The sequence below is a fragment of the Tachysurus vachellii genome, chromosome 2 (assembly GCF_030014155.1).
Source record: "Tachysurus vachellii isolate PV-2020 chromosome 2, HZAU_Pvac_v1, whole genome shotgun sequence".
Lineage (NCBI taxonomy): Eukaryota > Metazoa > Chordata > Actinopteri > Siluriformes > Bagridae > Tachysurus > Tachysurus vachellii.
Window position 1 is genome coordinate 23,353,486 of NC_083461.1, and position 16,250 is coordinate 23,369,735.

Below are 16,250 nucleotides of genomic sequence, written 5' to 3' on the forward strand. Positions count from 1 at the left end.
CTGTCTTTATGCTCTGTAGGCAGTTTTCTGAGGCTCTAGAGGACCTCAGGGAAGCCATAAAGCTGTGCCCCAACAATCGCGAGATTGTGCGCCTCTTGCAGCGTGTGGAAGAAGAATTCAAGCGAGTCACCCAAGCGGAGGAGCCTGAGCTTGAGCCCCCACCATCCCCACCCCCATCCCCTTTACCTGTGGAGGAAGAAGAGGAGCCACCCCATCATACTCCACCCCCAGAACCACGACTGGATGACATGGAACCTGTGCAAGATCTTTTCGAGGATGATGACTTTCTGGAACAGGAGCTCGAGAGCATGTCCATTGGCCTTCCTCCTGAACGCATCAATCCATCCAGCCTCCAGATTATCCACAGCCCACCTCTCTCACCTGTCACTTTATCAGGAGGCCAAGCCTTTGAGTTCCACCCAAGCCCCTCTTCATTGTCATCTCCAACTCGCCAAAGCTACCAATCAACCTCACCTTGTGTCTCTCCCACACACCAAAATTCCCATTACCGACATAGTCCTCCACACACTTCTCCTGCCCATCAAGCTTCCTACCGCTTCAGTCCTCCTCCTATGGGTAGCGGAGGTCAAGGGATGGATTACCAGAGTCCCCCACCTTCCCCACTTCGTCGCACAGCTCAATACCGAGCCAGCCCCCCCTTGGATAGTGTGTGTCTCTACCGTTCCCAGTCGGGATCTCCTGTCCGCTACCAGCAGGAACCTTTGCCTAGTCGTCCCAAATCACCCCTATCTAAGATGAGCAGTCAACGCTCCTTTCAGCTTCAGTCACAGCCATCCCAGTGCTCCCAGTCCTCGCAACACCACCAGGCCCAGGGCCTCCGACTGCAGCCTTCAGTGGCCCAGATTGTACGCACCAACCAGCCTGGTAGTGGCATCTATGGCCAATTGGCCCACCCACTCAGCAGGTACCAGGGTAGCTCCATGGACATAGACCGGGAAAGAGAGAGGGAGGCCCGTCTGGTGTACCAGCCCTCCTTGGATGGACGGTCCATGTCTCAGGTACAGTCTAGTCTGAGTGTGGGTGCTCTGTGCCAGCATGGAGGGCGACCTGGGCCTGGAGGAGTACTGGAATCTGGAGTGGGGAAAGATGAAGTGCCTCAACGCCCTGCCTCAGCCTACCGCTCTGCAACTGGAGGACCAGGAGGAATGCGCTTTAGCCAGACACCTCAAATAAGCCGCAGCCAGTCAGCAGCATACTACCCTGTCTCTAAGCATGAGCTGGAGAGAGCTGCAGCAGCATCCTCCATGTCCCCATGCCAGCTGGGCTCACCTGAGATCCCACATCTGGTGCGTCGTCCCATCAGTGCAAACACGGGTGAGCTGAAACCACACATGTCCACCCCTAGACCCCTAATCCACTCTCAGAGCGTGGGTCTTCGCTTCTCCCCCTCGAGCAGCAATATATCCTCAGGCTCTGGTTCTAATTTAGCCTCTGGCTTCAGGCCTTCCTCCTCCATGGCCCAGATGGAGATCCCCCTACAGGTGTCATACGAACGCAGCTTTGATGAGCCATCCTCACTTTCGCCCTCACAAAGCGGCCTGTACCCCAGCGAGCCAGCCCGTTCACGGACAACGCCCTTCATGGGCGTCATTGACAAGACAGCACGGACTCAGCAGCAGTACTTGCACCAGCCTTCCCGTGCATGGCCAGTCTCATCTCTGGACAATGTCATCACCAGCCCAACATCACCAGGGAACCTGATTCACCAGGCATCTACAGCCTCCTCCTATAGCCCACCCACCTCATTAGGTAACATTGCCTACTACAACAAGACCAACAATGCCCAAAATGGGCACATGCTGGAGGATGAGTACTATAGCCAGCCACAGCCCTCATCCCTGGGCAAGCTGGCAAATGGAGGGGCCCGTGACAGAGACCTCTTGGAACGGGTCAGTCAGGTGCCCACATACCAGGATGTGAAGGTGGCACGGACAATGCCCGTGGCACAGGCGTACCAAGAAAACATGTACCGCCAGCTCTCTCGTGATGCCAGGCAAGGCCCCACCTCACCCATTAAACCAAAGAGACCCTTTGTGGAATCAAATGTGTAACAAGGCCATTAGAGTGTAACGGATGTGTGATAAGGAGTGAGTGTGTGTTTAAATGTAGTGGTGGTCCAGTGTGTTAAAATTACTAGAAAATACGTCATTTTTTGAAACTCTACTAACCCAGGGAGGGTCATGTTGATATATTGCAACTTCATGAAAGAAATTGCTAATGCCTTGATCTGTGCCTGCTTCTGGTATACTTGAGGCATAAGCTTTAGCGCTAGAGCAAAAGACTCGAGACACTTCGACTTATAATTCCATGAATATGATACTACTGAATGTTCTTTAAAGCTCTGCACATTATGTGAAAGCACATTTCTGAACCTTCCCTGAATTGAAGCAACAAACATGAGCGCACACACACAGCTTGAGGAACAGTGTGTGTCTTGCAGTTATTGTCCCACACGAGTGTGAGTGAGCATCATGAACAAAAATGTGTGTGTCACGGACTGTTCGTGAATTTAAATGCTTAAATCATTTCCTATCTTCAGTAGGCATTTCCAAACTGGACTTCTAGGCCTTCCAGAGTATATAATGTTGGATTATTCAATTCTGTTTAATAAAAAAAAAGCTGTAGTTAAAGAAGGAACACAAAGGAATATTTATACCCGAGTTCGATAATGTACAAATCAAAGCATAAACCTAGTTTCTGTGTTTGTTTTATTTTAAGTTATCTTTATTTTTGTATCTTTTTTTTGGGCAGGAGAAATGGTAGATAATATTTTCAAAAAATGTAGATTCAGAGTTTATGGATTTAAAGAGGGAAATGTACAAACTTTCAGAACACTTTTTCTTTTTTTTCCCAAAAGTTATATCCTCGATTTTACAATAATCACATTTTCCTAATTAAGAAAGGACTATCTGGAAATACCCTGGATACAGAACACAAGATAATTGTAATGCAGACTCAATTAGAAGTGATCATAATTTAATAAGTACTTGGGTTAGGGTTAGGGTTTTTAAACAAACTGAAACAGTTTGTGTAAATCTGATCTCTGTGTTCTCCAAGTTTGTACATGTTCTGCTCAACATATAAAAAGATGTTTCAGGGGATGTTGAATAAGTGATGGTAGTTCCTTTTTTATTTTGAAACCGTTTAAACAGTAACAGTATTATGCTAAAATATGAAAAGCATTAGAATATTTAGCTATAGTATATTTGTTTTAACCTTTCAGTGAAAATATTAGGGTTTTTTTTTGTTGTTGTTGCACTGTATGCCCATGAAAGCTCTGAAGAAAAAATAGCACTTTATTAATTTCAATCTGATGATGGATAAATCATACAGTAGGCATGGGGAATGGCTCATTTGGATTGAAATTACTAAGAAACTTAAACACTGGAATATTATTTGTGAATTAATTGTCCTACTAGAAAATCAAGATAGCAGTCAATGTTTTTGGTGCAATCTTTTTTCTTTTACAAAGCTAAAGAATACGCAGTAAAAAAAAAGTGAAATTATGTTTTTAAAACGCTATGAAAACATGTATATAATAGCCTTTATAGAGCACACTGTATGTGCTGTATATATTGGCCAAATGTGTTTATGCGTAAGCAATTCATAACTATTTCTCTATAGCTAAATCTTCACTGTTGCAGGGTTATGGCTAACAGCTAAAAGACAAATGAATAACAGTATCTAGTATGTAGTGGTGAATAAATGAGGCAAGCGTGAAAAACGGGTCTCCAAAGTTCGGTAGCATTCTGAAACACTTCCAAAATTATTTTTACTATAGATTCATAAACTTCAAGAAATGTTTAACAAGTGTTTTTTTTTTTCGGAAAAGTCATAAAAGCTCTCTGCGGTAGAATGCAATATAGCCATCATGCAGTGTTCAAACTGTCTTCAGTCACATCTTCTGAATAACTGACTCAGACAGCTACTGTCGTGAAGTAAGCCCATATGTTTTAAGTATTTACGCTAATATCCCTTCACCCTTTCTCATGCAGGACTAACCGATAGTGCTCAAGACGTTACAGTTATTCATCAAATTAAAGGGAGCGAAGGACTACAATGTTTCATTCTTTAAGAAGGCATAGTTTTCTCAGTGGAGATTATTTTGCTGTAAATACAGATGCATGTTCTATCCTCAGCCACCCCTGAGCTCATGTGCACATGCTGAAGTGTACTTGATGTATATCTCAAATGAAGCTGGTGCCCAAATAATTCATTTTTCCAGTCTTTAATTAGGAAACACACTACTGACCTCTTATGAGTTGAACTGGGCTTTTATTTATTTTTTTAATTTGCTTTTCAGTTCATATTACTGTACTTGCTTGCTGCGCCGAGTTCTCTTGTCTGTAAATGTGAGCTTTCAGAGCGCTGTGACAAAGTTCTATGACTACAATAAAACAGAATGTGTTTTTATCATACATGGAACCCGTGATTTATTAAGCCGAACCGACAAATCACTCCGTCAAATTACATTATAGACATAACTGTCCATTGAACTTTATATAAACATCCCGGTGTAATCACTGAAATATTGTTTGTGAATCAGTTGAAAAAATATTCAAAAAAGTATTTACCCTAGTTGCAAAATATGTGTCAGGAAACATTTGTCCCCATTAATCCTATTTACAAATAAAAATTCAAAGGTGCGACTGTTCAAATATTCTAATCCCATTGTTGGGAAACCCCTAAATTAGTTCTTTGGCAAGCAGTTCCCATCAAAAGTCACATAATTAGATAAATGTAGTTTATCTGTGTGCAATTAAAGTGTCCCATGATCCCAGAGTTCATTAATGAACACAAACAAAATCATGAAAAAATCATGAAAAAAAGGACAGAGTTCTAGAAATATTGAGGGTTTAGTTTCGCAAAACGTGAATCAAACAACCATTAAATGCACTGTTTAAAAATTAATAAATGAACAATGACTCGAGCCTGCCTAAAGGAAGCTGTCCACCAAACATCAGTGACCAGGTATAAAAGGCATTCTGAAAAGCATCCAAGGGGCTAAATGTGAAGGAGGTGGAGAGATCCACAGCTCAGAACAACCAGATTTGTTGAATGAAATACCGGTAGTAATGCCATAGCAATCCGTAGCCAGGACACAAATTTGCTGTGCTCAATGGGTAGGTAGGAATGGCATATTCATACTACTCTCTCAATTACAGTGAAGCCAGCTAACTGGGGCTGTCTGAACAGGGCAGATAGCCTCTCAGTGTAAAAGAGCAATTCAAAAGATGTGCATTGCTCACATCCTTTGAACTGTCCTAGCCCTCACCCAAAAGTCTTGAGAGTGGGACCTGGAAAGTTTCACCTTCCAACAATACATCAAATGCATCATGAGACAGTGGTGGCTTTGGGTTGTTGATCGGAGAATTGTGGTTCAACCCCTAGGACTACCAACTTGCCACTCTTAGGCCCTTACCTGTCTCTGCTCCAGTGAGTCTGAACCTGTGCGTTGACCCCGACTTCCAAAATTGAGATACACGAAGAAAGAATTTCACTGTGCTGTAATGTATATGTGACAAAATAGGGTTAATTGAGTATTTGAATATCCTTGCACCTGCCTTTTCAATAAGAATATTCGCAACTGTGTGTAGCCTTGGTCAGGTCAGCTGGCATTCAAAGCCAAAGGATTCAGAATATTGTCTGCTCCTAAAATGGTTCCCTCTGAGTTGGATCTCAGCCACACGCTTTACTACTGGAGACCACCCAGACAGTTTTCTAGAGATAACTGTTACCTGCCACTTCATTTCAGCAGTCCCTACTGTTTCCATAAAAAACAATCTGTACCCCAGTCTGGTTTACACTATTTTCTTAAGTCTCTTGAAATCTCAACTGAAGGATCCACCTTTCTCTATGGTCAGGATGGTGCTTGGAGTGAAGTCAAGGTGGGTAACATAGTCTTCCAGCAAGATCACTCAGTGCTTGCTGTTTTAGCTGGTAAACAATGAGCAGCAGTACATACAGCCAGATGGACCCAGTGGGAAGCAGTTTATTTTTAGTTCCATCCTACCTAACCGCCTCATTGTTATCACACACATGCTACAAACACCACGTCTGAAAGGGTCCAAGTGCAGGAGCAGCATCTGTTATGTTGAAAATTAGATTCATAGATTCACTGCTAAGATGTAAAAAGATGGGAAATTACCGTATTTTCCACACTATAAAGCGCACCGAATTATAAGGTGCAGTCTCAATTACGGGGTCTATTTCTGTACTTAACCCATACATAAGGCGCATGCTAAAACATACGGTCTACAAAAAAGGTAACAGGAGCAAAACAGTGAGTTTAGTTGAACTTTATTCTACTATTTAACAATACACACACATTATTTTTTAATCAATCTTCTCCCACAAATCCATCAAAGTCCTCATCTACTGTGTCTTCTTAACTTGGCACAGTTAATTTTCTTGCTTCCTCCACTTCCGAACCATAGATTCACTGATGTTGAATTTTTTTGCAGCTGCTCTATTCCCATTTACAACTGATAGCCTGTAGTTTGAATTGTGCCTCGTAAGCATGTCTCTTCACTGGTGCCATTTTCGGGGGTCCTTAGACAAACAAATGTACATGTAATATGTGTGAAACAGACAGCAACAAAACCAGATGTAGTAAACATGTGGTTAAATGACACACAGCACAGGTGGGATTCACTACCACAGATACAGAGCCCAATGGCTTGGCAAGCCATCATCTTAACCTCTTGGTCACCTCATCTGAGGCGTTTTGTTTTGTTTTGTATGTCTTTGTTTTTATTGGTGGATGGCAAACCAACTTAAGGTGCATTTACCGCCACCTACTGGACTGGAGTGTGGAGTGCATAATGGTTAGGCAGAAACAAATGTTTTGCAACATACCGGTAGTATACCTACCAGAGGCGTGGCGGAGTTAAGCGTACGTACTGTACGTATTACGTAATGTTCTCTGATTGGTTTATCGCTGCCAGCGTATGTAGTGTATGTATTATGTCCCTGTGTCAGCGGGAAATGGTCTGACAGTCAGTCAAGCGGAGTGCTTACCAAAGTCGCACAACAACATTTTTACAGATTTTTGGAACTCATAAGGCGCACATAAGGCGCACCGGATTATTAGGCGCACGGCCAATTTTTGAGAAAATTTAAGGCTCTTAGGTGCGCCTTATAGTGTGGAAAATATGGTAATATTTTCCCAGTAATAGATGTTATACACAAAAGATGTTGTACCCAAAAACTACATGAATGAGCTGTAACTTGAAATAATCTTTTGAAGTTTGCAGTTTATTTTAATGTTGTTGTTTTTTTTTAATATACCTATAAAGGCTTACAGAGGTCTGTGCCTGAAGGGGAATAAAATAAAACAAAATGTGACAGTCAATTCCGGTACAGTCCATATAGTCGATGGTGCTTTAGGTCACATGTTCAAAAATGGATTTGCTTGACAGTTTGAGACACTTGTAGAGGATCTCCTTTATATAGGAATAAAATATATTCCTATATTCCTATATTCCTGCTTGTGCATGTGTGCACCAATTCACATCACTGGTTTTCAATTGTGAACAGACTAAAGACCCTTTTTACAATAATACCTTTATTCTCCCTATTACTGCCACAAAAATGGCAATAATATACCAGGCCACTGCTATGACGCGATTTTTCCTTTGTGTTATGAACACATAAAAAGGTCCCACTGTCTGCAATTATGCTTGAGGTTGCATTTAGTCTGGCTCATTTTCCTTCTCGAACTTTGCTAAACATATGGCCAGTGAAAAACGCTGAATGGTGTCTGTGCTGATTCGGATGTACGTTTTGATCTTATTCACTTAACAACAGGAAAACAAAAGAGTCAATTAGGATTTTATCTCCAACTGGGAATATATATGTAATGCAATAATGGGATACTGGACACAATAGTTGAATTGATGAATATTCCATCTATTACCAAGTCTTAAGTTCTTATTGCAGAGGACCATTACTGTTTGCCTTTCGGACAGTGGGTTTGTCGATGCATTGACAAAGTGTCGCAAAATTGTAGGACATTTTAAGCACAGCCCTGCTAACACAGAGGAGCTACATCAGCAACAAACAACAATCGGACAACAAAGAGAGCAACTGATACAGGACGTTTCAACGAGGTGGAACTCATCACGTGATCTTAAGGAATATAGCTATATTTTTTACACAGCTATGTGTAAATGTCCAAAAAATCCATAAAATGAACTAGAAAATGTTAAGGATTTTTGAATCACCTTTTATATTCAGCCTGCTTGCCTGCTGCTTTTATATTCATGTTAAATATGCTTATCTTAGCCTAAACTAAATGTACTGAAATGTATTTGACCTTGTTATCTTCCACCTCAGGTATGTCACTGAACTCCTTGGGGGTGAAACATAGGTTTCATAGGCATATGTGGCAAGGTTCAAGACTGCCTTCAAGAAAGACCTTGCTGAACGCCAAGCTGTCAAACAATGAATGGCTGAAACTTTCATCAGCTCTTGACCCACGTTTTAAGGACTTGAAGTGCCTAGCAAGAGGAGAGAGAGAACAGGTATGGTCCAGCCTTGAGAAAATACTACAGGAGGCAGAACCCAGCACACATACTCCACAACCCAGTGAAGAACATGAGCCAGCTAAGAAAAGGAGAATCCTTCTGCTGGGTTCAGAGTCAGACTCAGAACCAGAGGAAGAAAATCATGTTAGCAATGCGTTACAAAACTACAGAGCTCAACCCACTATTGAGATGGATAAGTGTCCTTTAGAGTGGTGGTCAGTTAATGCAGAGGCCCATATTAAACTGTCTTCCTCAGCTCGCAAATATTTGGCCACGCCTGCAACCACTGTACCATGCGAAAGACTTTTCTCACTGGTGGGCAACATTGTGCAAAAGAAGAGGGCATCTTTAAACTCAGAAAATGTAAACAAATTAGTTTGTCTTAGCAACTGGTTGAAGGAGAAATAAGAAATTAGGGTTTCTTGTTAAATTACTGATAGTAATCTTGTTTAATTAAGTGATAGGCTTGTATTCAATAATAAAAAAATGTTACAGCCATTGTAGCCTAAGTGATAGGCTTGTGTTAAATAAAAAACTGCTTTTTGTTATATTGATTCAATCTTCCTCAAACACAATCATTTTAAATGACATTTTGGGGGAAATTCTCAACTAATATTTATGTGCAATTAAATGCGTTTAATTAGATTAATTAATTGCCACATCATGTAATTAATTAGATTAAAATTTTTAATCGCTTACCAGCCATAATTTAAACCTAAGAAAATGGGGACATAGTCAACCATTCAGGGGTTAAGGTGTTGGACTACTGATCAGAAGCTTCTAGGTTGGAATCAGATTACCATCAAGCTGCCTCTGCTGGGCCCTTGATCAAAGCCCTTAACCCTCAATTGCTCAGTTGTATGAATGAGATAAACATAAGATGCGCGTGATAAAGGCATCTGCTTGATGCCATAAGTGGATAAGCAATACTGAAAAATAGGAACCGAGAACTGCCTAAATGCCAAATGCTCAGGACTGGGATAACTGAAGAAGAGATGCTTTCTTGTGGCATTTCCTTTATTATTCTCTCATTCTGATTATTTGAGAGAATTATTATTCTCTCAAAATTACTACATTTTAAGTAAAACAGTTTGATCGTGAATGGACTGAGTTACAGTTTTGGACTGAAGTGAGGTTTTGGACTAGGCAATGGTTTTTAAACCAAAAAAGGGTTTGGACTGAGGACAACTTGGACGATTGGATGGACTCTGACTTGGTGGTGATTCTGGACTTAGGAAGGGTTTAGTCTGGTGGATGGCTGTGGACTGGCGGAATGGTTTAATCTATGGGTCTTTTTTGGACTTGGAGTGTTTCCAATGTTCCAATTTTTTTTAATGTAACAGAACAATTTCCTTTCTGTATGTGAAAATCTTCTCAATATGAAATGATACCTGTAGAATAAATAATGTGGGAGCAGGAGTCAGGACACTGTTCCAATGCACTCTGATGTACATGTGGTGTTTTGGAAAGAATACATTTGGTCTGAAAACAGTCACAATGGTCTTTGTGTTCTTTTTCTGTCCACACTAAATAAAACATCAGCTTGGACATTGGTAAGGTTTTATATAGGATTATAACTTATAACAACTAATGTAATAATCCTGGCACAGCCATTTCATGGTACACTACCTTCGGTGCCCATTTTTGACTCCAGCAGAGGTTAAAAGTCAGTCTCCTCTCATAATCCTCTCAGTCCTTCTTGGGTTTGGCTGTGAGGAGATGCACCAGGCCAGGTACCAGCACCATCACAACCTGGGGCACTATGAAATATTTTAAGAAAAAGAGTGAGTAAAAAAGCAGGGCTGGAGCTGTAGGTAGAGGAAACCGGCTCACATGGTACAGGGCCATGGAGGAGAGAGCCATGCAGAGGGTCTTCGGTACCCAGGGAAGTGGCCATCCTCCAGGTTTCCAGAACTGGGCAAGGCCCAGCCCGAGAAGTGCTCCAGCATCACGGCTCAGAGAAGAGAAAGGATTTGTGTCCATGCGAACCCACTCAGACTTAGAGCACCATTTCTTGGCCAATGGGATAGACCTAAAATTCATTGTTCAATGATTTAGAATTTGTGCTAAATGGGTACAAATATAAAAAAAAGACAAAAAAAATCATATGTTTAAATTTAGAAATGTGATCCTATTTTGAGCAGCAACTAAACACGAAATTTTATCATGGTTCATGTTACTGTCTTGTCTTAAAGCTTCATTAGGATGGCATTATAAGCTGTGAGTCATATTTTAGTGGGTACATATGAAAAGTGAAGAACAATGCCTGGACTTACCAGGCGAGGTCAATGCCAACATTATTCAGCACAGCATACATGAGCAGTGCCCCGAACAGCAGAGCCATACTGGAGCACAGGAAAAACAGCAGGGGGCGACAATCCGGCACTGTGCAGTTTAAGAACACTCCCAGCATCATGCCTGAAAAACAATTTGTTTAAAAAGGGTGTTGTTAAAAAAAAAAAAAAAAAAGAACAAATGGGAATATATATATATATATAGCGTGTTCAGGACAGAGGAACAAAGAGCTTCCTGGTTACCCAGTAACATGACAGGTTGTGTTTTTTGTCTGATTAAAATTAGAGGAAAAAAGATAAATTGGTGGAAAAGGCTGTTAAATGTTAAGGGATAACAGGAACTAACTTGTCTGTTGGATGTCCTACAGCATTAAATGTACACATAAAGAGTTAAAATGCATGAAGTTTTGTAGGTGATGCTCTGCTTAAAGGTGGGGTCTCAGATATTTGAGAAATGCTTCAGAAAACTGAGTCGGGACGACAAGCTAAACAAAAATCAAAACAATCATGTGGCCAATGAGCAGAAAGGGGCGGGTCTTGTCAATATGGGCGGAGAGAGTGTTAAGTGTGCATGTGTGACATTAGCAGAAAGCGGTTTTAACATTGACATGGAGGATAAAAACAAAAAAGAAAGCGAAGAAAGGCTTACGATAAGGCAAGAAGTAGGACCCGTGTTAATATAGGATCAGCTTTCCAGCGCTGGAGAGAACTGAAGGAGCGGGAAGTTAGCCACATATTCACAGATTGGAGTTTCCCGAGTCAATAACTCCTGAGCTAAACGCTGTTACGACACAATTAACACCTCTTTTCTATCGTAGTAATGTAGAGAGGCAGCTACAACCGCGTTTTGCTAGTAACAGGAAACTCGAATCTGTGAATATGCGCAAATGCACACATGCGCACTGAACACTCTCTCCGCCCATATTGACAAGACCCGCCTTTTCTGCTCATTGGCTACACGTTTGTTTTGATTTTTGTTTTGTTTGGTGGCCCAACGCAGTTTTCTGAAGCATTTCTCAAATATCGGAGACCCTACCTTTAACTTTCTGTACTACCATTTAGCAGATAATACGAACTCTATCCTGTATTATGGCCTTAGAGCTTGACTCATGTAGACCAGCTTCACTGATGTCTTTGCTGTGCTCACATTTGTCCCTCATAGGTGCCGACACAAGTAATAAGTCAAAAGTCAATGAAGCACTGCGTATCTCCAATGCCGCCAATTTAGAATGAACTTTTTGCTGCAATCCTCATAATCAGAAACAGAAAGAGATTTATTGCCAGGCATGTTTTCACATGCGAGGAATTTGTTATAGTGACAGAAGCTCCACAGTGTAACACTGTAACAGAAAGACATATACTATGTAGGCAAAATTGTATGTACACATGTACAGGTTTGAAATGTGCAATTGAAATATACATATACAAATATAGGCAATTTGTATGTACAAATGTGCAAGTGTGAAAATTTGCAATTGAAGTATACAATTTGTATGTACAAATGTGCACTTATGAAATTATGTTTTATGAAGTAAAACAGTATAGACAACTGTATGTGCAGATGTGCAAGTATGAAATGTGCAATTGAAGTATACATAGTACAAATGTGCAAGTGTGACATGTGCAGTGAAGTGTTGTGTGTTCCATGTGTGTTAAGTGTTCATCAGATGGATTGCCTGAGGGAAGAATCTGTTCCTATGTCTGGTCGTTCTGGTGCTCAGGGCTCTGTAGCGTCGACCAGATGGCAACAGTTCAGTAGTGTGCTTTAACTCTCTACATTTGAATATATTGTCTTCTGGTAAAGTAGGTTCCTGACTTTTGTATACTATCTGCTTAACTCACTTTGTTTTAGAGTAGTGTGATTTGAATTTTGTTATATGCGATACCATTGTTGATTTTATAGTGTTGGTCTTTGTTGTTCTCTCAGCTGATTAATCAGGAGTAGTTTCAGTCTCCCTTGTGTGAATTGTGGGCAGGGCTTATCCATTTAAATTGAAGGTTGGTAAGTATCTCTCTATCTCACATTGTAAAATAAGTGTCTAGTACTGTTTTGATATATTATACCATACCTTAATTCTCACTTTTGGTTGACTGCAAATATGTGCCTCAAACCCATCTCTGTACTCACTTCCTACTGTCGCAGACGCTTTTCGTCTTCGAGAGCAGAGGTCACAATCCCAGTAACCTCATCTACCCTCCTCTGTTGTGTCTCAAACAGTGGTGGTAGGTGGGCTCTGGAATTGTAAGTCTGCTGTAAAGAAGGCTGATTCTATCTCTGCTTTACTCCTTTGTTACTTTGTTCATTACTTCACATTACTCTATATATATTCTCTCAGTTTGTTCAGCTGCTCTTCGCATCAGGAATCATCAGGAAACAAATTAACAGTTATGACTTGAAGGCAAAAGTGGGATTCAGTTCTTCTTGCAGTACAACATCTTTATCTTTAGTCCAGTGTTTGCAACAAATTAGCTCCTATATACATACATATTCATTCATTCATTCATTTTCTACCGCTTATCCGAACTACCTCGGGTCACGGGGAGCCTGTGCCTATCTCAGGCGTCATCAGGCACCAAGGCAGGATACACCCTGGACAGAGTGCCTATACATACATATACTGTATAATATTCTGAGTACACATTTTTGCCTGTGCCTCATAGGGATACTTCATTTTGTATTTACAAAATATGAGTCTTAATAAAAATGAAGAAATGTACCCGAGCTTGACTCATGTCCTCTATATTCCACTTTTGAATTTGATTTTTGAATGTATTTTACATACACAATACATAACTTATTTTTTATTATTGAGTTAAAATAGAATACTGAAAGAAAAAAAATCATTGTCAGTAACACCATGACCCGTCCTCTTATTCCTCACTTTGACCACAGCGGATGTTCCACACCATAAAGTATCACTATTACTTGATAAAAAGGTGTGTGTAGGATTTTTTCCTATCGTTCTTAATAAATAAAAATGTGCTAGCGCTGACAAACGTCTGGGGTAAAAGATAAATAAATAAACTTTGCAGTGGGAGCAGTAACTCATCACATCAGGATCTATCAAAAAATCTGACTGCTTATTTATTTCCTTTAACAGGAAGCCAGTCGTGTTTTATTCCTTAAGTAAACAGAGTAGATGAAATTTCATTTGGCAGAACTCCACCTTCCCAGACAAATTTGTAATGGCATGCTTTGAGGTTGAGCACTGACCTGTCAGGATGCCAGCAATAACCTGATGTGGAAAATGAGCCAAAATGAAGACTCGAGACAGACCGACTGCTCCCAACAACAGCGTGTAGAAGATGTAAGGTATCGCAGCCAGTATCTTACTGCATATGGGTGAGTACAAAACTTTTACGTTATGTTCTGTTTGTCTTTCACACAGAATCCATTTGGAATAACATTCAAAATATGGATCCTGTTTTATTCTGACTGACCTGCCAGAGCGAGAATGAAGAAAAGAAGACAGGGAGGATGCCAGCACCCACCAGACTGCAGCAGTGACCATGGCATGGCCTGATGGGCTACCTAGGAAATGCAAAATTGTGAATTAATAACAACAAAAGTGCTGATTAAGTTTGACAAATAACGTAAGCCAATATTCAGTGCTGAGCGATTGTGTTAGTGACTTATGCGTAGTTTTATACCTAACCTGGTCCGGTCTCACAGGTGGACTGGAACTGCTCGACCAAAGGGCTGTTTTTCACAAATAAACCAGACTGACCTATCCACCAGTAAGGCCTTTCCCCAAACAGGACCCTGTAAAAGAGACAACACAGGACAGGATGACAGAATTAGCGATGTAAAGATGAGAGGGTTTAACTGAACAAGAGCCCTTATTAAAGAGCGACATGTCACACTTTGTACGTTTGTACAGGAGCGACGTTTACTGTTGGGAAACAAGCATCATGGACGGTTTCACAGGCAACTGTGTGTTTAGAGGGTTTTTGTTTAAATGAAAGGTTTCGTTTAATTTGCCATCTTCTGTAACATGTTCAAAATTATTTTTTTGCAATTTCTCAACACTAAGTTTCATTTGCTAGCAATTGATAGATGTTAGATTTCAGCCTTCAGTTTATCACTAACAGAACAATAATGGGTGCTTCAGTGAATATCTCTCAAAGTTTGTAGGATTTATATTTACAGCATTTGGCAGACGCCCATATCCAGAGCGAATTAAGTTATTTAATTTTTTTTTATACAGCTTAGCAATTGAGGGTTAAGGGCCTTGCTCAGGGGCCCAACAGTAGGAGCTTGGTGGCTCTGAGATCTGAACTCACAACCTTTCAATCATTTACATCAATCACTTCCTTCCTGTTTAAAGTACGTTTTTTTTTTTTAGAACAATAACCACATTTCTTTCCCCATGACCACATCTTTCAAGCTATTACACGATTTAAAATGCTGATTTAGACACTTATTACCATTTAAAAACAAGATTAAACCACTCCGATACAGCAGCCACCCAAAGGATTGCGATGCCGGTTCGTCTGTGCAGGTAGAAAACGGGTGGGAAAACAAGCAGAAGCGCCGCTTTTGGGTCTCCCATATGAGTAGCGAGCAACCAGAAAGATTTATAATGTTTCGTGTATGTCTGAAGTTGTTCTGCCATCCAAATGCCTTGAGTGTAGACTGTCTCCATTTTGCTGAAGGCTGCTAATTAGCATCAGCTCACAGTACAGCATAGATATCTATGACAGCACAGCTGCTAGCTTGCGTCGTTAAGTCGCTATAATACTATAATTTAAGCAACAATACAGACGGAGCGATGTTCAGCGCTGTTAAACTGTACAAAGAAAAGCAGCCAAAGGCGAATAATAACATTTAACAATGACAATGAGAATGACAATGCTAATGCTAATGCTAATGCTAACGCTAAACCTTCTAGCAGGAGAGCAGTCGGCGTTTGTGTACTTTACGGTACGGATACCGGCAAGGGACGTGAAAAACGAAAACGCGAAATGCACACAGAAATACATAGATATATACACTAGATGTCGCCTTGTATACGGCAGTACATTGGGACGAATGCGTCAACCGAGCTGCCATCTTGGTACAGGGGACCCCCTCCTCTTAATGCATCAGCGTCAATGAAGGCAAAGAAATAAAATCACCATAATTCGTCATGAATGCGATTTTCTAGTTTTTTTTTGGTTCGTTCGTTCCAATGGAGAAAAGGGGAATTTTTTTTCCCCATACATCCACACCGCGGCGCTAGCCATGGAGCTTTGAACGGCATGGACGCACCGTCCCTGGGCAGAGGGAGCGCTCTCGCGGGCTTCTGCGGAGCTCCGGAGGATACGTGAGCTCACCTCCTCCAGTAACATGTATTTATCATTAAGTCCAGAGAAAATTTAAGGTTTTGATATTAAGATAATCTACTTTTTCACAATATAATGCATA

The 16,250-nt window shown here is 41.0% G+C and overlaps 2 protein-coding genes across 7 annotated transcripts in view; one reads left to right on the plus strand and one right to left on the minus strand.

Moving 5' to 3' along the window:
* Nucleotides 1-4,439, plus strand: part of tanc2b (tetratricopeptide repeat, ankyrin repeat and coiled-coil containing 2b) — a 159,735-nt gene extending 155,296 nt beyond the window's left edge. For all 6 annotated transcript variants that reach the window (XM_060863870.1, XM_060863869.1, XM_060863872.1 and 3 more), the window contains one exon: nucleotides 20-4,439. In XM_060863870.1, coding sequence (XP_060719853.1) covers nucleotides 20-2,072 — 2,053 coding nt within the window. In that variant the 3' untranslated portion in view covers nucleotides 2,073-4,439. The remainder of the gene's footprint in view (nucleotides 1-19) is intronic.
* Nucleotides 4,440-5,993: 1,554 nt separating this feature from the next.
* On the minus strand, nucleotides 5,994-15,765 carry g6pc3 (glucose-6-phosphatase catalytic subunit 3). Its single transcript, XM_060863875.1, has 6 exons — nucleotides 15,272-15,765; nucleotides 14,500-14,606; nucleotides 14,285-14,375; nucleotides 14,058-14,176; nucleotides 10,826-10,967; nucleotides 5,994-10,581 (listed from the first exon to the last, which is right to left on the minus strand). The coding sequence occupies exons 1-6, from the start codon at nucleotides 15,487-15,489 to the stop codon at nucleotides 10,239-10,241; spliced, it is 1,020 nt and encodes a 339-aa protein (XP_060719858.1). The 5' UTR covers nucleotides 15,490-15,765; the 3' UTR covers nucleotides 5,994-10,238.
* Between the last annotated feature and the right edge of the window lie 485 nt (nucleotides 15,766-16,250).